This window comes from Anser anser (assembly GCF_964211835.1).
Source record: "Anser anser genome assembly, chromosome: 15".
Lineage (NCBI taxonomy): Eukaryota > Metazoa > Chordata > Aves > Anseriformes > Anatidae > Anser > Anser anser.
Window position 1 is genome coordinate 13,980,446 of NC_139736.1, and position 24,540 is coordinate 14,004,985.

The 24,540-nt window shown below is 40.7% G+C and overlaps 1 protein-coding gene across 7 annotated transcripts; it reads right to left on the reverse strand.

Annotated features, from left to right (window-relative positions):
* Positions 1 to 619: 619 nt before the first annotated feature.
* On the reverse strand, positions 620 to 24,497 carry METTL22 (methyltransferase 22, Kin17 lysine). 7 transcript variants are annotated; one of them, XM_083800094.1, is made up of 14 exons: positions 24,348 to 24,497; positions 19,915 to 20,034; positions 17,397 to 17,465; positions 13,556 to 13,603; positions 10,561 to 10,913; positions 8,392 to 8,742; positions 7,961 to 8,001; positions 7,732 to 7,876; positions 7,188 to 7,259; positions 6,569 to 6,622; positions 5,260 to 5,340; positions 4,125 to 4,227; positions 3,172 to 3,340; positions 620 to 1,642 (listed from the first exon to the last, which is right to left on the reverse strand). In XM_083800094.1, exons 5-14 carry the CDS (start codon positions 10,688 to 10,690, stop codon positions 1,607 to 1,609), a joined length of 1,182 nt encoding a protein of 393 aa, XP_083656220.1. In that variant the 5' UTR covers positions 10,691 to 10,913; positions 13,556 to 13,603; positions 17,397 to 17,465; positions 19,915 to 20,034; positions 24,348 to 24,497; the 3' UTR covers positions 620 to 1,606. The 7 variants fall into 7 exon arrangements, 6 of the variants coding, with proteins under 6 accessions (XP_083656220.1, XP_083656222.1, XP_083656221.1 ...); XM_083800096.1 differs by lacking the exons at positions 17,397 to 17,465; positions 19,915 to 20,034 and having other exon boundaries at positions 24,411 to 24,455; XM_083800095.1 differs by lacking the exons at positions 19,915 to 20,034; positions 24,348 to 24,497 and having other exon boundaries at positions 17,397 to 17,473.
* Positions 24,498 to 24,540: the final 43 nt, after the last annotated feature.

The window sequence follows — 24,540 nt, forward strand, 5'->3', positions numbered from 1 at the left end:
TCCCAGACAAAACCAGTACAATATCCACCCGTTATTCCACACCACTTACATTATGCTCAGGTCCCACCTTATCCAGTATGTGCTCATTGATCACTATCCTTCAACTTATACCCACAGATCATTCCCTTAGTCTACGAACCACCCCTGTGAAACGTCCATAAAATGTCCACAGAGTTCATTTAGTCTATGGCTTAGGTTCCAGCTGTTAAGACGGTCATTCAGGACAGTAGAGGTGGCATGTTGCCCAAACCACTACACACCAAAACCAAGAACTCTGGTTTCGGAATCTTTGGATTAAAATATAGGGTTTTCTTTGCTTGTTTTATCATTCAGCTTTAAATGAGGGTTCTGAGAGTTTTCTACAATAATCTAGGCAGGTATATGCCAACATAGCGCATTTTTTACTTTGATTGGCTATACTCAAAGGAAAAGGCCATCTTCATCTAATGACCTTTCACCTCATTAAACAACATGAAAAATAGAAAAAATGTCTTCATGTAAATGAGCATTAAGGTTATGAAATAATTGACCTAAAACAACCAAACTAAACCAAATGTAGAACAGACTTCCAAGAAGACAACCAGATGCTTCTGATGGAATGTATGCACACTCCCACGAGTCACAGGCTGGGACAGCTTTATCATAACATTCTCGTAATGCTAAAGAATCCAGTAGGCACAAAAAGAATCCAGTAGGCACAAGAACTTAAGTGACAGTGTACATACGGCAAGTGATATAAACATGATAGTACATGTAACATTTATAGTAAGTACAAATACTGTGAACTTTGGTTTCATTAATAACACAGGAGAGATTTGATAAGTATGTTGTACTTTAATCCAAAAGCTAAGGCACTGAAAGCTCCTCACGGGCAAGACGTGGGTCACCTCCTTCTCCCCTGCCTCACATGTATACATTCAGAATTCCAGCTTTTAAAGAGGGGGAGGTCACGTCACATGGCACCTTCCTATCCTCAAGCTGGCGAGCACAGAATAGCTTAAAATGCCAGCAGGACGATATGGCTCCGAGACCTATGCGGAACATTTTTAGAGGCTCAGACTAAATGTATCTTGTCTCCTTTCAGTTGAGACAGTTGCCCTAACTAGAATGATTTATACAAACCAAAACCAAAGAACTATGTTGCATAAACAGACTGTTTAAAGAAAAGTTCATGACAGAGGACTGTTTCACAACTGTCCATAAATACACATAATGTGGAACTCGGGGTAAGACTGAAAACAGTGTCCAAGTTCAGAAAACCCAAAGGGAATATGCATGACATCTGCAAATCAGCCACACAGAAAAAGGTTAAATACCTCTTTGTCAGAATCTAAAACCTAAGCCATCAGTCCTGGAGAGCACACAGCACAGTACTGTGTCACAGCCAGCTTCTCATCCAGCATGTACTCAGCTCAACATTAACCAGCTTCATACCAGAAGCAAAGAAACCATGTCCTAAGTGCCAGAACAAAAACTTATTGAGGTAAGGCAAATCTGCGTGGAATCACTTTCTGAGAACTCAGTTCCACCAGGATTTTTTTTTAATAAACATCCAAAAAAAAGTCATTGTCCTTCGATAAATATCTTCTGTTTTCTCATGTCCCTGTCACGTTAGCTGATCAGCAATAATCTTCCACAATTCCTATAGGAGGGGAAAAATATTTATAGTTATTTTCTCAGACCAGCAGACTGTTATTTGATAATGTTAAACATGCACACTTTAACACAACTTTTAAGACACACACTGTACTTTATAGTCAATCCAACTCTCTAGTCTCTTAGAATGACCACTAAATTGTCCTTGAGACAGAGCAACAGAATCAAGTTCTTTATTCCTGCAGCACGGATTTTTTTATTTTCTATTTTTATAACAAGTAGTGTAATTCAAGTAGTTTCTTAAAATTATTTCATTGGTCTACATATTTTTTTGCAGCATTTTGACTGAGAATCTTGCTCTTTTTCTTAGCCTGTGTTGACAAATGCTTCCAATAATGCCAATAAAGATACAACTGAAAAAATACTTGATTTACTGAGGAACCAAGGTCCCACAAATGCATGTTTTATACACACACACACTTCTCAATCCATTGTACAACAAAGATGAAAAACAGACCACTTCATTTTTGTAGAACAAATCAGTATAAGCTTTGCCGGTTATATAAAGATTACTAATCAGACTATCATATACTCATCACCACGACATCTCGAATTGTGGCAGTGTACTTCACAATAAAAAAACCACTTGTCTGTTTTAAAAAATGCATCTATTTCAAAGACCAGTAGCAACCTTCCACAAAAAGCATGCAGGGAACGAGTTTACACATTTAGATATAACCCGTATTATATTTTTACACTTGTAAAAGTTGTTATAAATCATACGTGCAAAACTTGGTACCTGAAGGTGTCAGCACTAACAAGAAAAATAAATCAATCTCACAAAACAACTGTGGTCCCCAGAATCTTACTATGCACACATACTGTAGTAGACATAGCAATAGCACATTGCCTACATGGTAATAGATCTGCAATCCACTGTAAGACTTGCAAGTTCTCCCAAAAGGTCAGTTAATTTGTATCACTATAGAAGCTAGCAAGCTACTAGCTAGCCTGCACAATATTCATAAGAGAATACAACTGGGGAAAAAAGAAATATAGCGAGAGAGAGAGAACCACGAATGCTTGGAATGTAATTAGACAACCAGAAATAATATATCTGATACATTTCTGAATACCAGAAGTTTACTACTAATCGACTTCTTCATAGGTATTAGAATATTATTACCTTAACCCTGAGCTGAGAAAGGAATTATGAAAACTATAAAATGAAAGCTCTTTTACAAGCAAATAAATGAAAAGAGATATTGGTCCATTTTCTAGTCAATAGCAACATTTATATTTTACAAAGTAATGGAAATTGCACTCATTTCCTCAGAGGTTAAGAAACAATCTAAGCCATTGTATTGCTCTGTAATAGAAAAGGGCACATTATGTCAATTTAGTATAGATTATGTAAGCATGGACAAGAATTATTTTAAAATAATAAACAGCTAAATGGAAATAAGAAGGTAATATTTATTCTCCTGTTCTTACTTCATATTAAGTAAACAGCTAAAATCTAATTTGAGATTATTAGCCCAACGCATTACATTTATTTTAATGAATGCCACTTACCAACTGCTCGATCCGTTCATAACTGAGAAACTGGCAGAAATCAGACTTAATGGGCTCCACATGATATTTCATTTTTCCATCCTGGAGATTCTCCAAATCATTTAGAGTATTTCTAAAGTGGCTGTAGGCTTCGCATGTAATATCCATATGTCTTAAAGTGAAGTTCAGTCTGGCAACAAAATATTTAATTTAAAACCTTTCTCCTATACTGGTGTCTTAAAGAGCTATGTGACTTTCCTCAGCTAATGGCAAATGTGGGTCTTCTCAGTGTAATTAACTCTCACAGTCAAAGAAGTAACCCTGCTGCCCCCGAAAAGCAGATGAGACATGCTATCAATAAGCCAGGTCTTGGATGAACCTCTCCACTGATTTTAGCGCATTTTGCCTCAACAAAATCACTAGCTTCGCTTCTGGGAGAAACGCTTTGCAACAAATCATATGAATAGCTGCTGCTTACACATCTTTACATGTGGACTATGTATACATTACTTCATGAATGGACTACAACATGTGAGTACTCAAAAACATACAACAATTCCTTCAAAGAAAACACAAGAGAAATCGTTACGGAGGGATGCAGGCTGGGAGATGTATGTCCTCATTCTAAGCTCCTTCATTCTACTCGACACTTTAGTCTACAAACTCCTAAACACACGGCACACTTTGTAAAGTATTGCAGATCAGACTAGCCAGCTATTTACCTTTATTTGCACAGAGGTTATCTATCTGATAAAAGCAAAAGTAAGATCACAAAAGCCAAACTCTTCTGGAAGTAAAATTCTGAACTGATAAAAATTAAATAAGTATAAAACCAAATGCGTTTATTGGGCATATACTGCAGCCTTTGATCAACCAATTCAATGATAATCATAAAACAACCTTCAAGTAAATCAGGGGTTTCTTCCAAATAAAGGTAAGCATGTAAAATTTTAGTGCTTCTTGGTAATACTTGCCTCTTTTCTATTGCTAGGAAAACTGTGCAAGATTTTTTCAAGTTGTGTGTGATTCTGTACAGCGTTCTGAACAAGGCATCTGTCAGGTCATCATCATAGAACACTACAGGAAAAAGAGCACAGAGTATGTACATTTAAGAGTAGTACTTACTTAAATCTCAGGCATGAAACAACAACAAACCTTAATTAGATTATTCTAATCAAATAAGTCATTATTTTAGCTTTTTATAAGTCATTATTTTAGCTAAATCCCGAAGTATTATATTTTTAATGGCAACAACTGACCCGGTATCAATATCCACTGCTGCTCTTTACGTCAGACCTTCTTAAAGATTTCTCTCGTGTCTGTGGGAATCCCTTCCGTCAGGCAACTTACAAACTTTAACAAACTCTCCCTCATCCTGGAAATATCTTACTGCAAAGCTAAAAAAGGCATGGTATCACAATGTATAGGGCCTCCTTTATTTAATAATAAGAATAAAAAAGGCAGTAAATAATACCACTATCAGCGCATCTCTTTGGAAGGCAGTTTTCCAATATCTTTCAATATCATAACTAAAAATAATCCTCCTTTACTTAAATATTAAACGAAGTTTTTCTATACAGATAAGCTAGCTTGTCTTTTTTTTTTCCATTAAGCAAGAATGGAAAATAAACGAAAGATGTCCGAAGGGACACACTCTAAGGGTAAGTGCAATGCTTGAGACTTTTTTTCCACGTTACAGAACACGTGATTTGGGCCATCAACCTTTATTTGTATAGAGGTTATCTGATGCAAGACAAAGGTAGGACGACAACACGACAACACTTAACTTTTTTTTTAATCTGAAAGTCAATTTCATCACTTGTGTGTGATTATGTTCTCTGAATAGTTTATTTAGTTACAAAAAAATTACCACATAAAATGAAAGAAAAGGTTAGTGGATGTTTTCAGTGTCTCTTCTATTGCTAATTCAGATTGTAAATACAATTCCTTAAAAAAAAAAAATAAAGACAAGAACACACGGCAGAGGTTTGACAAATTTGGTAGGGATCTGATCTGTTAGATTTCCAAAGCAAAATAGATACGGTTATGTTATTTACTCATAATGCTCAAGTGTTTGATGTAAAAAGTTTACTGTTTACATTTTCATACCATCAGCTGCCATTATCACAGTGCAGTGGTCATGCAAGTCAGCAATCTCTTCTTCAGACCAGCTAAAAAGAGCTTCAGGATCTGTAACAACAAAGATGGTTTTGGTGTACAAGGTTAACTGGCTCAAGTGTTTGATAGACTTAAAAACAAACAAACAAACAAACATTTTAACTCCTCTGCTCATCTGCTACTCAGTAAGCAGAGCATCCCACTACAGGGAAATCACAGCCTCCATTTATTCCCTGAAGTTCCCTGCAGTCCTTTGCTTTCTGTGCCATATGTCCAGTCCTTTCAGGATCGACCGGCACGAGTAAGATTTCCTTGACGTAAGAATTTACAACCCATTACTACTCTGTAGGAAGATCACAGATTTAACGAGAAAACAAATGCATTTTCATGCAAAATTTGATTAAGATTCCTACTTAGTTATGCTTTCTAAAATTTAGACTTGGTTAAAATTTAGATGTTCTCTCTGATGGTCTAAAAAATCACACAACCTTTTCAACTGGCAGTATTAAATGTTATTATTTCATGAAAATTCCTAAGGTCCTAGAGAGGCTTTTGAAAGTGTAAAGGATGGTTTTACTTCCATAAATAGTTGTTCTATTTTTCGAATCATTACATTGAACTACTACAGTTAAGTGATACCATAACCTAAAAAGCAAAGCAGGATTCACACACCCAACTGCTATAATTTTGTGTTGACCTTAAATTTCTTTTACAAAAGGTCGATATTTGTAACTACTAGAAAGCTTTAATGATCTGCTTTACTACTGTTAATTGCACTTTAAAAATTACTCACGTTAGCTGCCTTTTATTTTACTAAAAGTAGCAAACCATATTTCCTTTCCAAATATGTAAAATATAACACATTCATTACTACATTTGGAAAAAAGATTTACACACCTTCAAGAGATCACCTGTCCTCCTCCCCACCTTTCGTTGTTCTGTATGCAAGCCACCGTAAGTAACACAATACCATCACATCAAAATCTGGATTACACAAATCCACGTCATTGTACTTGGATTTTGGTATCACCACATAATGACACACTGTATTCGCACTTCTGAATTTCATCTCACTAAGCAAAGGACAACCACTATTCATCTATCCTCAACCTATCAGTAATCCTTTTCTTACTCATTCACATGGCAACGACACCCCCAAACACAATAGCGAACTTTCAGCTATTTTACCAGAGGCATGGGTGCTGGAAGACTGGCTGTCTACATAAACAGTGGAGCGAACTTTTCTTCATGGATTTAAGAGGAAAAAAATCGTCACAAAGGACCCATTACAACTACCTACCAGTGCAGAATTCATCTTTCAGCCAGTCAAGTTCCTTTACTTTAATTTCTCCTCCTGTGGGTGAAGAAAGACCACAACAGTCACAAATGGCCTTTCAGCCAGTGCTGCAACAAGTGATAAAGATGTATTATGAGGACACATGAAACAAGTAAGGTTGAACATCAAATCATTTACTTTACAAAACCAGTTACCCCTGACAAAAGAAATATAAGATGAACTTAAGGATCAGAAACACCCCACTTTCTCTTTTACACGTCTCACCTGCAAAATACTTCTCAGAGTTCCACCTCTGTCATTTACACACTGTTTACATGACCCTTGGCACCTAGACATCTGTGATCCTCCAAGTACCTCGGTGAAACTAACACAATGACTGGAACCACAGCTGTCTTAACTGCCGACCAAAGAAAGATCAAGTATTTTGCTCTTTTCCAAAAGAAGCTGTCCCATTATGGACCACATATACATTTCTTCCACCTTTCTAAAAGAGTCACTTTTAACCAAGACAAAAGTTTAATTTTACTTGTAAACACACCACCTTGCCAATGACTTATGTTGTTTAATCCCAAAGGAATTCACAGTTAGGCAATCGTACAAGTATCGACTGCACAGCACTTACCTCCTGGCTCCATCAAATGTTTGTTTAATGCAACATTTTGCTCACACATGGCCAGAAGATCGTCACCAACATCTGAAAAAAGCGATGACAATATTCAAAATAAGATTATTTTACATGCGCTGTGTGTGTCACTGACCTCTCGGACTAACTCTCTAAATTTCTGTCAAACTGATGAGATTGTGGAAAATTCAGAGCAACTCTCACCCCTGATAACTGCTTCCCTAGCATCCTTCTTGCTTGTGTCTTTCAGTACTAAGCTCTGAGTAATCCCTGAATAACAACGTTAGGTTGCTGTACTTTAATCCAGGCAAACTATCCTGAACTCACAGCAACATATTGTTTTTTAAAGCTTTTGCACCTAGAAATATTACTGCTTTTTCATCCTGTTCTGAAAGTTATTGCTACTTTTCAATAAACACAATTTTATACACATCGATAACAAATTATTAATTAAAAAAAGAATAGATGAGGATGAAAATCCCAGGATGAAAATACTGCTTTGTGGAGTTTCATGAAAATATTTCATTAAAAGCAAGTGCCTTACCTGTGCAATAAACTCTGTTGGCAACTGTTCCCATTATAATGCTTGTAATTCCAGTGCCACCTCCAAGCTCTAGTACTGTGCAACACCTGAACATGTCCCGTTTAAACAGAACGTAGTCAGCAAGAAGGAAAGCTGCACGCCAGACCTTCAGATAAGAGATGCAGTTTCACTGGGCACATTCTGAAGCACAATCCATGAACAGCAAGATAATACAAGGTACAATACCTACTTGTTTTCCAACATCTTCTAAGGGGGTTGCCATAGTATGCTCTGTGAAAATGGAGGAGCAGCAGAAATAATTGTTTTAAAACATTGTTCAAATCAAGCTCCATAGTAAGTAGCAAATTTGAAAAGTCAGTTCATGCTTCCCTTTTACATCTAGAACCAAACACTGTTCATTTTACATAATGCTAGATAATGCTGAAGACCCCACTCTAATCAAGTAGAACCATTCCCCCATGGTATACTACTGCCCAAATCACTTCTGGAGAAAAACATTTTGTTTTTAAAGTACTTACAATATCACAGTATTACGTTTGGTTTATTATCTCCTTTCACTTAACTACTTTTGTTTAATTTATAAGAAAGAGCTACTTTTCTTCTGTTTTGCCCAAACAGATACTTATCCCATTTCTCCTTGAACATAACCTTACTATTTACCTATTTTAACAACATCAGTGCAAGTGCATTCTTGTTCTTCGTTTTCAAAAGTATCTTCTTTCCCTTTCATCAGAATTACAGGATATACCCTATCCCTCGAAAGATCCTCCGCCTCCAAATCAGAAGTGCTTCGAGGTCTTCTGACCACTTCCAAGTCTCCATCATCATCCAGCAGAGCTTCTAGTCCTTCAGTATTCGATTCCCTTTCATTTTTTAGATTATTCCTGTCCTTGTCACACAGTTCATCTCCACTGCTGTACTGGTGTTCTCTTTCAGCTGTAGCTTCTCTTCCAGATTTCTCAGATGCCCAATTGTCTGTGTTCCAAAGGAGTTTGAAATACGACAGGAATACTGCAAGAACATGGGGCAGGAGGGGAAAGAATTTAAAGATCAGCGCTAGGTAAGAACAGAATCTATAGGCCAATTTCCATATGCATGACATTTTGATATGCATTTCACATATTATAAAAATATAGAAGATTGTAAATCATACAGGTATATTGAAATATAGTTCTATTTGCTAGGAGGAAATATTTCTGCTACTAAGTTCTGTCACAGTAGGAATAAATGAAGCACTTCCACAGTCTACTGGTTGACTCAACATCTACTCAGTCAAGTTCACGTTCACCTGATTTAATAACACCTCTCTTAGCAACTGGGAAAATGAATGGTTTCTTACATCCTTCAAAACAACTTCTGCTGAGACAAGCTTAAACCAATTTGAAAGAAGAATTAATATCATAAATTACAATTTGTGTCTTTATGTTGATTTAATTCCTGTTTTAAAAGAAACTAACATGTTCTAGTAAAAAGTAAACAATTTCTTTTACTATTTTAAAAGTCTTTTGGAGTCACATAACTTCCTACCTTGAAATCAGCTTAAAGCAGAATGAGACAGCACAAATAGGCAATCTGTCTCGTATCAGCTTAGGCTGGACATACTGACATGCTAACACTTTTGTTTTTTAAGCAAGAACATGACCAGTGAAAAAGGTCAATACCAGCAGGATTCTAAGAATTTCTTACAATTCTGTTTATTCTCACCAAAGGGAAACCAATTGCCACTATTGCTTTCAACAGCTCCACAGTGTATGAAGTTCTATTGTCACATTTGTTAACTTAAAGCTGTTACACTACAATCCAGTTCTGATCTGGAAAATTCCTTTATTTCAGAGTACATAGCACTGACTCTCATTTTGTCGTGTTAAAAGGATCTTGACATCAAGAAGAATCACAGCAAATGAATGCTAAGCCTTGTGACAACACATCACAGCATTAATTACCTGATTTTGACCTGATCAAGGTCATAATTAGTTTCTACTTCCTTGTAAAGCCTTTTGACCCTCTTTTCTCTTGTACTTTTTTTTACATTAGCATGTGCTAGAATAATTGCAAGTTTCTTTATTTTTAACGTCACAACTAGGTTTGAAAAAACAATTAGCACTTCTGTCACAGCAGGAGAGATACTTTTCTGCAGAACATTTTACTAACAGCTTCAAAGTCATTTTCCCTGACAACCTTACAGAAGCCCACAAACTGGCAGAGGCATTCATTTGTCAATTCATTTCCACTAAGGCCTTGACTCTTCGAATTATACGAGCCATTGCTAATGTAAGTCCATTGCTATACTGAGCTTTGTCATTGCTTTTTTCAAAAAACAAACAAACAAACAAAGAAAACAAAGCTGTTAGGTTCCTCTGGAATAGATAGTAAATCATCACTTAAAGATTTTATAGAAATCATGAATAATTATCTTGTTATTTTAAGTGATAATATTTAAAACCAATGGCTTCTTGGCTTTAGTCTACATGCAAGAAACATCCTAACTTTTTAACATGATTCCCAAGGTGCTGTCTTGAGATTACAGGTAAATAAAATTAAGCCTGCATGAAGATTAATGTGGTTACTTCTTCTCAGAAAGTAACTCGTGGTTTTTTTTTAAGATGGGTTGTCTACAAATTCCACATTAATAGTTTTAATTTATGTATTTAATTTCACAAGGACAATCCAGTTAGCCCTCTTCCTAAATACTGAGCAGGAAGCAATTCTGCTTCTAACCGGAGCAAAATATGTAATGATTACTATCAACCATTCAAAGGAGGATTCAGCCATTACAAAGATATTCAAATATACTTAAAATACAGTTCCATCAGTCTAAATACACATTACCTGGTTGTCCAACTGCATTCAACCGTACCATGAGATGTCTTTTGTTTGGACAGTGTATGTGAACATCAGAAAGCACAGTGTCACTTTTGAATGTGAGGTTATCCATCTCCTCCTCTGTCACATCTCCCATGATACGCTGGTGAGAGGAACATTTACAGTAACCATACGGTTTCCTGTGAAGTGCTGTCACAAGGAGATCCAATACTTCTCTGTCAGTGGGCGTCAGGCAGCAGTTCTGCTCAGCAAGACAACCTCACGACGTGGGTGCTGCGAAGAACTCATGCACGCTGCAGTCATGCAATGACTCCCCCGTGCTCCAATAAGACACCAAGTTGTGAATCAGGATATTCAACCTAAAACCAAATACAGACAGCTTTTAGTTATATAGTGTTGTTCCAGCAATATTTTAGAAGATAAAAATACGGTTACACTGGACTACAAAGTTGCAATACTTCTGTGCTCTTTTGCAATGCTCCACTCTACCAACTATCACTAGCAGCTTGCTGGCAGATACCACATACTTTCAGGAGAAGAGCTGCTAATTAGCTAGCGTTAAAAACTAACAAACCCCCTGAAAAAGCAAACGTTATTGCAAATGTGCAGTTTGACAAAGCCAAGTCTTCATAGAAATGACTTGAGTGCATAACTTGACAATCAGAGCAGGTAAGGTATCCTGCCTGTCATCTCTGGTGCTCTTTACTTTCCCCCAGAAAACAAACAACCGAAGCCATCCTCGTTGCCTCATACCCACAGCTCTGCTCGAGCACGAACGGGTGAATTACCCGCCGCGAACACAAGAAGAGAGGCGGCGTTTATTTCCCCACACGCCCCAAACCGGGCGTTTTGCGGGGGGCTCGCGAAGCGCTGCCGAACCGAAGACGCGAACACAAAACCACGTCTTAAACCCAGAGGCGGCAGGCTCGGCTCTCACACACGACCCCCAGCCGCCGACCCTCCGCGCTACCGGCGGGCACAGCCCCGCGGCCCCCCGGTACCTGCCGCGGCCCCGGGCCCGCCGCCATGGCGGAGCCGCCGGCCCCTTCCGGCGCGCAGCTGACGCGAGGCCGCGCCCCGCGGGCCCCGAGGCCGCCGCGGCTCTGGGGAAATGCCGGGGCCGTTCGTGGCCGCCCCTAGGCCCTGCCCGGCCCCGGTCCGGCTCCTCGCAGCAAACGCCGAGGCGGCTTCCCGCTGCGGGCTGCGCTGGGGTGGAGGCGTTGGCCCCTCGAAAGCACGCAGAGGTTCTTTAATTACCTAGCGCTAAGCCCGGGGTGAAGTCCGGCAAGCTGGCAAAAGGGGATGCCAGCAGCTAAGTTTTGTCAGTCCATAAAGCATCTGCAGCACTCAGGCAGAATTGAACCCACGCTCCCCACTGCCATTAGTTACTTGGTTCAGAGCTACCCTGCCTCGCTTCATCCTGAGTTCCATGCAACACTTCAAAAAAACGCCACCAACTAACAAAACTAAAGGGGCAAGCGGGCAGAGCTCTTCGTAGCCAGAGAATGTCAGAACTGCTGCTGCCGCAGTGGGGTTAGATGGAGCAACAGCAGGATCTGTGCACTGATTTGGGGATAGGGGGCCTCGCTTAATCCCAGTTTTCACCAGGTGTAGTGAGCCAGGTAAAATAAACAAGCCCGAGTTAGGCGTTGAGCAGGAACACTACGCCAGAGCACTTTGGGAAACTAGGAACAGAGATGTAAGCAGCTTGCAGCATCAGGCACCAGCTGACAGCAGCTTCTATTACCTGCATCTCGGGTCTCAGTGCCCGGGGCAGGCACAGCATGGCCCAGGGCAGGCTGCTCTCACCTGGCACCGCGGTGCCCGGCCGGGCTGCCTGGAGGCCTCGGGCAGCCTGTGGGTACCACGTGCTGTGGTGGCCGGGCTGACCGCAGCTCTGGTTCCTGGTCTCTGTGCAGCAGCACGCATAGATATGCTCTAATTTAAAAAAAATTAATGCTCTTAAAAAAACCTTGGAATGTAATGCAAAGTCTGTATTTTTAGATGTCTTTCTGTTTCTTGTTATTTGCATCTATTTATAAAGGCTAAGAATTATTAAGAGAGTGTAGTAATCTTTCCCTGTATTTACAGTCTAAGTGGTAATGAAATGGAAAATATAGCGAGCCATTCATATCTCCCCTTGGAGTGTCTGTGGGTGAATATCTGACAAAATGCTTTGGAGATTTGTTTTCCTTTTGTCTGGCTCCTGTGAAAGAGCAGAATATTATTTGCTTCCTGTGGTGATACTCTGCCAGTTAAGTTATTACTGCAGTCTCTCGCTGCTGGCATATTTTCCACTGCTATAAAGCACTAACAACATGCAGACAAAGCAGATATTTGTCACAAAATCTTACCAGTTTGTAGTAAGAGATACTTTACTGGTGTGCAGACTAAGTTTGTATTACTGGAGCAGTTAAAAAGTTAGGCGATTCACTCCATTACGCAGGTGTTTTAAACACAAGGGCGTGTTTTATGACAAATGGAGCTGTTATCATTTATTTTCTAAGAAATGCAATTACCTTGTTTCACATAGATAATATCATTAGGCAAAGCAGGAATACCTCATGGCTGCAGAAGGTCTTAAAGGAGCCAGTGTGGTTGCAGACATCATAATGCAGTTGACAGCTAGCTGACAATCTAGCTGTGGAGATGCAGTTTCTGGACTACACACAAGAGGGCTTTAGCAACAAGGCAGTCCATGGATGAGTAGGAGCACAGCTGTGGGCTGGTAACAGCTGCAAGGATACGCTTAAAAAGAGGAAAGCTTCAGACCAAGAAATGCCAGTGAAGCTCTGAAGGGATGCCCCACAGCAGAAGGCAGATGGGTTCAGCACTCATCCTCCCTCTCCACCTCAGCACAAAGGTTATGAAGACACGCCTAGAAGTGAGATTTTGGCTGTGTGCACTTCAGGAAGCAAAGCAGATGTGTAGTAATAGCTTAGCTTAGTGACCTCAACAACTCCTTGAAGTTGGTAAATGTATTTAGTTTATAAAAACTTACCTTTTCTGAGAGGTGTGGGAGGGAAAGCAAAGTCTGGGCTGGCCACATCTGGTGACAGAAAAATTAAAGTCATGTTACCTCTTACATTTTCCCAGCTCTTGCTCGTAATTTCTACTCCCAGCAGGACAGCTACAGACGCTGAACTCACTACAGGCATCACTCAGAATGGCCCAAACCAAAATGACCTCATCTGCATCCACCCGAAACTTCTGGCTCACGCTTCCTCCCAGTGCTGTACTTTGCCCCTGACCAGGCTACCCCTGCCAGAAGCAAAATGAAAACTAGGTGCTTTTAATTTTAATTGCCATTCTCTGTTCTTAGTCATGAACTGCTGGTGTGGAACAGCAGCATGAGTGACAATGAAACGCTGGTGAAGACAGTGCATGAAGCTCCCAGGCCAAAGATGCACTGTCCCTTTCATAGGGATTCATAGAATCATAGAATATCCTGAGTTGGAAGGGACCCTTAAGGATCATCAAGTCCAACTCTTGATACCGCACAGGTCTGCCCAAAAGTTCAGACCATGTGACTGAGTGCACAGTCCAATCTCTTCTTAAGTTCAGACAGGCTCGGTGCAGTGACTACTTCCCTGGGGAGCCTGTTCCAGTGTGCAACCACACTCTCTGTGAAGAACCCCCTCCTGATGTCGAGCCTAAATTTCCCCTGCCTCAGCTTAACGCCGTTCCCGCGGGTCCTGTCACTGGTGTTAATGGAGAAAAGGTCTCCTGCCTCTCGACACCCCCTTACGAGGAAGTTGTAGACTGTGATGAGGTCTCCCCTCAGCCTCCTCTTCTCCAGGCTGAACAGGCCCAGTGACCTCAGCCGTTCCTCGTACGTCTTCCCCTCCAGGCCTTTCACCATCTTCGTAGCCCTCCTCTGTACACTCTCCAACAGTTTCATGTCCTTTTTATACTGTGGTGCCCAGAACTGCACACAGTGCTCGAGGTGAGGCCGCACCAGCGCAGAGTAGAGCGGGACAATCACCTCCCTTGACCTACTAGCGATGCCGTGCTTGATGCACCCCAGGACACGGTTGGCCCTCCTGGCCGCCAGGGCACACTGCTGGCTCATATTCAACTTGCTGTCTACCACAACCCCCACATCCCTCTCTGCGGGGCTGCTCTCCAGCGTCTCATCGCCCAGTCTGTACGTGCAGCCAGGGTTTCCCCGTCCCAGGTGCAGGACCCGGCACTTGCTCTTATTGAACTTCATGCGGTTGGTGATCGCCCAGCTCTCCAACCTATCCAGATCCCTCTGCAAGGCCTTTCCACCCTCATTCGAGTCCACAACTCCTCCAAGTTTGGTGTCATCAGCAAACTTGCTCAAAATACCTTCTATTCCTACATCCAGATCGTTTATAAAAATATTGAAAAGTACCGGCCCTAAAATGAAGCCTTGAGGGACACCACTGGTGACCGCCCGCCAGCCTGACGCAGCCCCATTTACCATAACCCTTTGGGCCCTGCCCGTTAGCCAATTGCTCACCCATCGTATGATGTTTTTATTTAGCTGTATGGTGGACATTTTGTCCAGTAGGATCCTATGGGAAACCGTGTCAAAAGCCTTGCTGAAGTCCAAAAAAATCACATCAGCTGGTTTCCCTTGGTCCGTCATACGGGTGATCTTAATTATTATACTTGTTTTTCCTGTATCTTAAAATAAAAACCTTCTCTCTTTAGTAAAATTGTTTGCATCTTCCCTCACCATTGTCATGGCAATATCTAACAAGGAATCTCTTTGATTTTCAGTTGCTACAAGGCACATGAATTTGATTCTAGCTTCATTATTTGATCCTTGTAGGCAAGGATCCTCATGTTCAGTACAGCTTACAGTCTTGCTAATGTAGCTCTACTTGGTTTCTAACATAGTTACACATATCAAAAGCCCTATTTTTCCATTGCAAGTCTTGGAAATGTTTACTGCTACTTCTGCCCACAATGCATATTGTGATTAGAAGAGCACTGGGAATTGCCATAAGAATTTCACTCTTAAAATTCAAGCTGCCAAATTGGTTTGTTTTACAGTCATGAGGATCTCAAGAACCTGAACTGTATTTCAAATGCCTGAGATCTACTTTTTTTTTTGTAAAAGACTAAGATGCACTTCAATTTTATGTCTTCCTCGCAGCCACATGAACTAGGAGTTTGTTTACAGAAGGCAACCCCAGAGCATCCCATTTTTGCCCAATGCTTTCATGGCCCAATGGATGCTGATAGGACGATGTCCTTGCAGGATGCCTTCTGAAACACCAGCACTGCTGCATGAGGTTCAGAGAAGAGAAAAACTAGAGACAGCCCTGAAAAATATGTATCATGGGACAAATTTAATTCCTTAGCAATGTGTAAGAGAACAGAGCTGATTCTAAGACAGGAATAACCAGACAAATTAATACTACACCAAATAAATCTATCTGATCTTGTACTGTTCAGTAGTTTATCCCTGATGGCTGATGATATCTTTCCAGTACTTACTGTACTGTCTCTTTGCTTGTCTTCTTTTCTTTCATTACACGCTTAGCAGACAGAAACACATTCAGTGCTTTCATTAGGTCAGTAAAAATGAAAAACAAAACCAAAACCAAACTGAAGGCTGTCAGGAAGAAGAAATACATCGGCCCCCATCCTTTCAATCCTACTATACCAGTGCTGTTGAAAGGAGATACGTGGAACTAGTTTTCACTACTTGTTTACATCAAACACAACCAACTTAAACGTGCACTGTAGAATGCAGAGCAAAGAGAGGATAAATTATTCAGCATGTAGAGGTACACACAAAAAAAGCACTCAGAAAGTAGCTGTATCTTATCTCTGCCTAAGCTTTTACTAGATCCCTAGCAAATATCTGCTTAGACAAACATGGCTTGAAAAATCATCAGTGCAGTGGAAAGAGGAAAGAGACAAGAAGTAACAAGTGGGTAAGAGAATAGTGTGATGCTCATCATGGGTGTGATCTTTATTGTCTCTGCCTTCTACCCACTATGCATCCAGCTGAGATGCAAACCTCCTCTGACCGAAGGCTTAGTGTTTGGTTTCCATAATCTTGTATGTATTAATCAATTTAATTCAGATGTCTCCAGGCCTAGCCCCGAAGCATGTAATGCTACGTGTCACAGCACATACCACCTGCTCTCTATCTGTCCCATTGTTCCTGCTGCAGTGCAGCCAAGACTCTCAGTTTATGCTATGTGAATTTTTTCATCATAAGATAATGTCACCTTGACACCTAAGTTTTTCATTCTATCAAATTTATCAATTCTGAGCTTTCTCTTTCTTTATGAACATTTCATGTCCATCTCTCTCTAGCAGCCGTCAGCTTATCTGTTTGAACTAGTAGTATAAACCAGTGCAAAGGAATATTTCATTTGAAATAAAAATTACAGTGCAAATGAGTGGAAAATGCATTTGCATTTTTACTGGGGAAGCTGAAGGAATAATAAAGCCAAAGCAATAAATAAATGAAGCTGTCCATAAACTTAACAATATGTCTATGATAAAGCACTTGCACAAAACAAAACTATCCTAACACCAAAAATAAAATCAGAACAAAGAAGAATCAAATTAATTCAATCTAGTTTGGCCTGATGTGGAGCTCAAGGACAACTATGAACCTGCTAATGGCCTGTCTAATGGACTTGATTCTGTGCCTAAAGACATCATTCTGTTATCATAAAAGGAAACAGAGGCATTTATGCTTTCAGAAAAAAAAAGTCATCTTCCAGCTGCTTTTTTAATTTAAGTTAATAATATATAAAAAATATTTGAAAACAAATTCAACTGAACCACATCAATTTACAAAGCAAGATAGTACTTCTTCATTAGAAATGTAAAAGCAAGATTCTTACTTTGATATTCCTGGTTGAAAAGATTCTTGAAATATCATCACACAAAAAGGAAGGATTTTGCTGGCACGCCTGTCAGATGAAGAAGAATAGCTGAAGTGACACACTGTCATTTTGCAGTACTGCGACTATGGCTGGTAGAAAAGCCCGCAATAGGAGGAATAATAGAAAATTCCAAGTTCTACAGATTCAGGGAAAGTGAAACTTCAGCTAATATACTGTTTGTGAACACTTGTTATGGAGCTGAAGGAGAGCCAGCAGACAGAGGAGTGATCCTTCCCCTCAGCTCAGTGTTGGTGAGGCTGCACCTGGAGTGCTGCATCCAGTGCTGGGACCCCAGTATGAGAGAGACCTGGACACACTGGACAGAGTCCAGTGAAGGGCCACAAGGATGATGGAGGGACGGGAACCTCTCCTGTGAGGAGATGCTGATTGAGCTGGGCCTGCTCGGCCTGGAGAAGAGGAGGCTCAGGGGGATCTCTCGCAGGGTGCACAGAGGACGGAGCCAGGCTCTGCTCAGCAGTGCCCAGGGCCAGGCCCAGAGGCAGTGGGCACAAACCGTAGCACAGGAGGCTCCCTCTGAGCACCAGCAACACTTCTATCCTAGGCAGGTGATAGAGCCCTGGCACAGGTTGCCCACAGAGGTTGCAGAGTCTCCCCATTTGGAGATCTTCACGATTTGCTCCATTTTTTAGAATCTTGATACGTGTTTAGAGACCAAAGTCAAGCCACAAGTCAGGGTGATGAAATTCTTTCAAAGCTCCTTCTTTACCTACTTCTTCAGCAATCAAAACTCCTTCTGTTTGGGACAGATGGGCTCTTCCTGTTTAGCCTGCAGTGCCTTTGTGTTGTGCCCTCTGTTTCCCAGTCTTCCTGAACTTGCTTGTCCATGTCAGGCCTGTCCCTGTTCAGTGTTTCAGGTTATCAGCATCTGTTGTACCAGCTCAATACACTTAAAAGCTACCCAACTTCTTCTGCTTCACATGCTATATAAATCCTTGATTGATTAAGTAACAAAAACTTCCTTTTTTGCGTTGTGTTTCCTACACTTTTCAGTAGATCAAGCTGTGCTTCTCGGGGTTTTATGCAGTGCTTTGTGTGCGGTCACATCAGCACTCAACCCAGTGCTCCATAAACTCATCTCCAGAGCGCACAACTTGCAAGAGAAGAGAACCGAGGAAGGCTGTTTTTTATTATCAATACTCCTATCTTATTTGTCTGGCATCTTTCATGTGTAACTGAGTGATTTGAGGCTCAAGACAACTTTTTTTTTTTGTATGTTTAAATACAATATTTAAGCTGGGATGCACCATGGGGAAACAGTGGGAAACAGTGCTGTTATCTCTGGGGACTGAAACGTGGGTGAGTTGGAGGCCTTACTACAAACTGAGAGAAGTGACATATAAGAACAGCATTGAGGTTTGGGTCATTTACAGTGCTGGAGATCAAAAATGAAAGAAGAAAATGTTGGTAAATCTTATATTCAATACAACAACAAGGAGATCATTTTCAGATATCATTAGGCAGAAGCAGAGTGCCTAAACCAGGAGCTTTTCTTTCTCATACTTGAGCTAACACTTTGTACGTTCAGAGCAATGGATTAACTGTCCTGTGTGCTTACAGTTACCAGCTGTCTATTCAAAGAAAGGTATTTCTTTTTTTTTGGCTTTAAGGACCTTAAAAAAGGATGAGATGTGACTAATCTGTTTATTGAGTGTTTTGTACTGCCTGAAAACAGAAAAGTATTTGGAAAATCTTAACTACAAAGCTTATCTAAACCAGCTTCTTGAGATTCTTTAGTTCAGTCTTTTTCATGGCATCACCAAGCGTAAGCACGGATAACCAAAGCCTTCCCACGTTCCATATTCTCGCACAGTGAAAACAGGAAGGCTTGAGACTCAAGTTCACCCCAGTCCTAAGGAAGATGCCTAAGCATGACGTGACTAAATTCAGAAGCACACAGGTTTTTAGTTTGTGAAACCACTGTGATATAAACTAACACGGCATAATGACAAAGAAGAAGGTTTTGAGCTGAATTCTGAGGCAGCATTTGATCAGTGACTGCAGAAGGCCTACAGTAATCCTTTTTGTTGTTATTGGGGCTCCAGTAGGAAGGTTTGGTATAACTGTGTAATAATTTCAGTTCCTGTCAGTATGATATTCTATTTTGCCTAAAGATCAGTATTTTTCCATAGAACTGCAACTTCTTTTAGTGGTGTGACCTTGAATAGAGGATCAAAGGGGCTATATAACTCTGGCAGATACATACAAGACAAACTTAAATTCTAGTTTGATAGATATTTCAGTTGACAAATTTCACAAAGAATTCCCAAGAGCTCCTATACATATGTATCGCTAGCACTTGCTGATAGTTACAAGGCTCAAAGAAAACCCTCCTGTAGTGGGGTCTATTTCTAATGGCACAAGCAGCTCCTGCATGAAGCATTTCACTTTATAGCACGTTCTGTCTCTGTACATGGTTAAGCATTAGAGCCTTAACTTTATAAAGAAAAACACATACCTTGATTTATGCCATTCAAAATTACTGCTTTTAATACTCTGCAGTCATCTCCTTTTCTGTATCAGAAAGCCAGATAATTGTATTTCCCCATTCTCCACAGCATGTTCTAGCAGTCTTTATCTAAAAGCAGAAACGTTATTAAAACGAGCCTTCCAAGGTACCCTCAGTAGCACACTTCTTCAAGGACCTAGCAGGCCTATTGTCTTACAGCATCGTGCAAATAAAAGCATGTATCCTGTCAGGATCACAGTGCTACTCCCTGCAGTGGGAGTCCTTGAACAGCGTAACTTGACTTCTACCTTTACAGTGTACTTCCAACAAATAATTCCATAGTCACGCTTCTGGAAGACTTTAGTCTCATTTAGGTTTTGATCATGGAATTACAATTGAGGTACACACATTTGAAATTATATGCTTTTTTTGGAATGTTTTATTGACCCAGGGCCTATGGGATACCTGAATCCAGTAACTAGAAAGATGACGTTCTCACCCTCTCCCCCCCCCCAAAAAAAAAGTTTAGAAACCTATATTCTTGCTTGGTAAGATATCACTGTAGAGATACTATTATTCTACCTACATTTAGACATGGATGATGCTGTCTCTGCACAGACAGAAGATTCTTCCCTGGCAAACAGTAAGAAAAATGATAGGTGCTGCTACAGAATTTTTTGTTGCTGCAATTTTCAGAATAAAATTGCTAGAATCTGTTGCAGGTGAGATCACGGAATGCAATCTGTGCAGCGCTACAGTATTTTCAAGCAGATGAGGATGCCACGGTCAGCTGGCTCAGAACGAGTTACCTACCCTTCCTACTGTAACCTCAACAACTAGTTCTTCAACAGAACAATTTGCAGCAAGACTTGAAAAAAAATTAATTGGTTGCAATGATCTGTGCTGGGTACTTCAACCACGTTCCTCATATAATTACCCTTTTAATTCAATACCACGTATCTACACTATGGGTTTCTTCAGCAGACCAGGTAATACTGAGTAGGAGTGAAGACGTTGCGATGTACACCCTGTATTCTCTTGTCAAAGACATAATTGACTGGCCAGCCCTCCTTTAAATTCACTGCAGGCTGAGGCTGTTCAAAAACTGAACATGTACAACTGCATGAAAAGATTAAATCAGAGAAGTAATGGTCAAACCTCAGATCAATCAGACAAAAGCTAGTAATTTCAAAGGACACTAACTCTAAAAATTGTAATACCATACATTGCCTTTTAGCTTTTCTCTTTTTAATGACAGACGAAGTAATTGTGGTAACCTTTTAATAGCTTAAAACAAGAATAAATTTTAGAATCCAATTAGCTTTACTGGAATGCTGAATAATAAACTCATCTTATATTAAATTCCTCAGCCAAGAAAAAAAAGACAGCAGACAAAATAGGACATTTCCTGGTGATGGCAGCAGTTACGAAGGCAACCCAACCATGAGAAAATAGTGACTTAAACCAGCTGCTGAACACTGACGAGAGAAATGTCTGCCAGGCTGGGAACCAGGCCTGGGAACCCAGCCTTCGGCTTGGGAGGTGGGCCTGGGAAGCTGGGACATCCTGAGAACTGGAGACATCCTGCAGATACCATCGATAAGGGCAAAGCAAGAAACTGAGCAACAGCTTATTGCCTGAGAAAGGACGGATCAGTTTGGGAAAATACAATTTTTGCTTAAGAAAATGAAAGAAAATAAGAAATATCATCATCTACTGGCTGTCTCAGGAGTAAGATGGAAAGTAACAAGATCTGTTAGTCATCAGAAGTGGTGGTGTGCTGCACCCTCTCATGTCTCAATGAAATAAAAAGGGCCTGATTTCCACCCCAAGTGGAGCCTGTCCTTTGTTCTCTCCGAGGAACTGACCGTGCCGCACATCCTCTATTACTCTAGACAGTCCGAAGCTTTGCTGAACATCAGAGGGCTGACTCCTCTCTCTCACACTGACTCCCACCTCTTTGATGCTCTACGCAATGTGACGTGGTTCAGCTTCGAAGTGAGACTGTGAACGCTACTGTGGTCCCGTTTCTGGGCCCACTTCTGGGGGCGGTCAGTCTCCTCTGAGACTGTTTTTTAAATGAGACCCTTTGAGGTCAGTATGACCTTGCCCCCCGCTTCTGGGGCCAGTCTGCTGCATTTGGTTCTGGTGAATATGTATATGAATATGTATATATATGTACGTAGCATGTCATAAGCACGGTACCGAGAAGCATAACCTACTGCAAGTGTAGTCTTGATAACTATAACCTACCACAAGCATATTCACTGCTACAGTATTGGTAAGTTCGTAATCTTTAAGTCTATTCACTGCCATAGTATTATTGATGTTTGTTGAACCTCTAATATCAATCCAGATTTGCTGCTATACATTACTGATTTTTACAACCTCTAATTGCCTTTCTGCTCCCTCTACCGTGAGCCCACAGCTGTGATCTCCGTACACCTGCAGGCCACGGAACCCTGTAGCTCATTGCTCTGGGGCAAAGATTCTGAATGATGCTGGATAAGTTGGTATTACTTGTTTTGGTGGAATTACTTAGATTCATTGGTGCACATTTATGGCGTCTAGCTTTTACTTTTTTGCAGTCATATGTGGAAAACATCGTGAGAAACCCTCCCTCCCTCAGATTTTCATATAATTTACTGTAAGTATATCGAACATCTCTTTCACAAGTACAGAGTAGAGGAAATAAAATAAACATTAGGGAAAACTGAGGAATTTATCTTCTAAGAGCCTTTTTAAAAAAATAAAGTTTTTGATAAATATCCTAAAAAGTGATTATTGAACTTACATGGATAGTTTATATGGTATGAAAAGATAAACACTGGACCTATGAGAGGAATAGCTCTTTTAAATCCAGATAGAATTTAAGTCCAGACAAAAGGTGGAATTTTGCCAACAGCAAGCATGTTTATAATGGAATTAATAACATGCTGTTTCCTACTCAAAACACTCATACTCAGTAAACCATTTAGAAGTTCCAGAATAACTGGCCACAGGGTGCCAAATCAATGTCTCTGCCTTTCTTTCATTCACTCGTTTCCAGCATTAACACAATGAGTTAGCACAGCACTTCCTCAGCAGCTTTACCCCAAATAACTTATTGGACTTAGCTGTTAATCTATGAAAATAACTGGGCTGGGGCCTCTGCTGCACCAGTACAATATAGATTCAGAGCATCTGGGAAGGAACTGCAATCTAGATGCATTCTGCCTAATAATAATAAGGGCCCTGGGAATCCATGCTGAGGGTTTCAGAGCAGAACACACCCTGAATCCTTCAGCAGCATGTCATCTTGCAAGCAGAAAGGATAAGGTAGAAGTTACTTACAGAAGCTCTGGTATATTCAGGCCGGAGGACTGCTAATTTTGGTACATTGCACTCTATGGGCTATTAATTGACTGCAAATTTGGCAGCATTTTCTGAACGATCTCTGGTATTCTGCATAGCAGGTTGATGTCAGCAGATCTAATCAACAGCTAGTCTGTGTACACAAAATTTAGCACTCCTTTTCCACAAAGATAAGTACACTCCGGGCTCTTACCCTATATTGAAAATCCTAGCATAATTTCAGGAATTTGTGTTATTTTTTGAGACCTCAGTAAATTGGAAACAGCATCTCTGGCGAAGCCAATCTGTACTACTGTCTTTTTCCTTTCATTATGAACCTTTCCTGGGAAATACATGAAGATATTTTGATGAACTGTATTTTTTTAGTTTTCTGACTTTCTTCATTTTTCCTCAGCACAAGAATGACTGCCTAATCAGATTATGATGATGTGGAAATTAAATCTCCTCATAGAGTTGACTTATTCTGGACATAAGCTTTTCTATTATCACAGTCTGGGCACAAAAGTATCAGGAGTTAGCAGGCTTTAGCTTTTGTTTACCGTAAAGTGAATCTAGACAGATTCGACAAGGGCTTCCACATAACTTGATGACTAAAACAACTGATTTGTTTCTAAAAATAAGCATATAGCTAGAACTTTGTGGCACCAAAATTAGGAAAAGAACTGCCCAGGACACAGACGATCACTTTATAAAATACTCGATTTGCAGCTTGGACCTAAGTGGATTGCATGTTCCTGCCATTTTACTCTGTAACACCCTTTGCCTTCCCTTGATTTTGACTGCAGGGTGGCAATGGCTGATCATTACAATGGCGTGATGGTTTAAATACATGAATGGCTCTGATTTAGGTTTACGAGAAGTGCGCTGATAAAACACCTGCTCAATACATGATGCTTGTGGGGCCAAGTAAATCTTTCAAGTAAACTGCAAATATAGTTGGAAGAAACAGACGAGCATAAGGTCCCAACTAAGGCTTACATCCCGAAGCTCGTTTGTTCCTTCTTACTGGCAATTAGCCTAACAAAACTTATCTTACCCTCCTCCATAAACCTTGTACGGCTTCTGTCACCCACCCTTCTCAACGTCACCTGGCAGTAACGGCTGCTCGGTTTGCAGATCTGGGCGGGCACCCTCCCGTACCACAAACACACCTCGGGGAGGTAGGAGACACCCGTTCCGCCGGGCACAACCCGTCCGTTCGCGGGGCCGACGGCCGCTGCCCCGCGGCACCACGTGCGCGGCGCCTCCGCGCGGGAACTGCCGGCACGGAGGGGGCGTGGC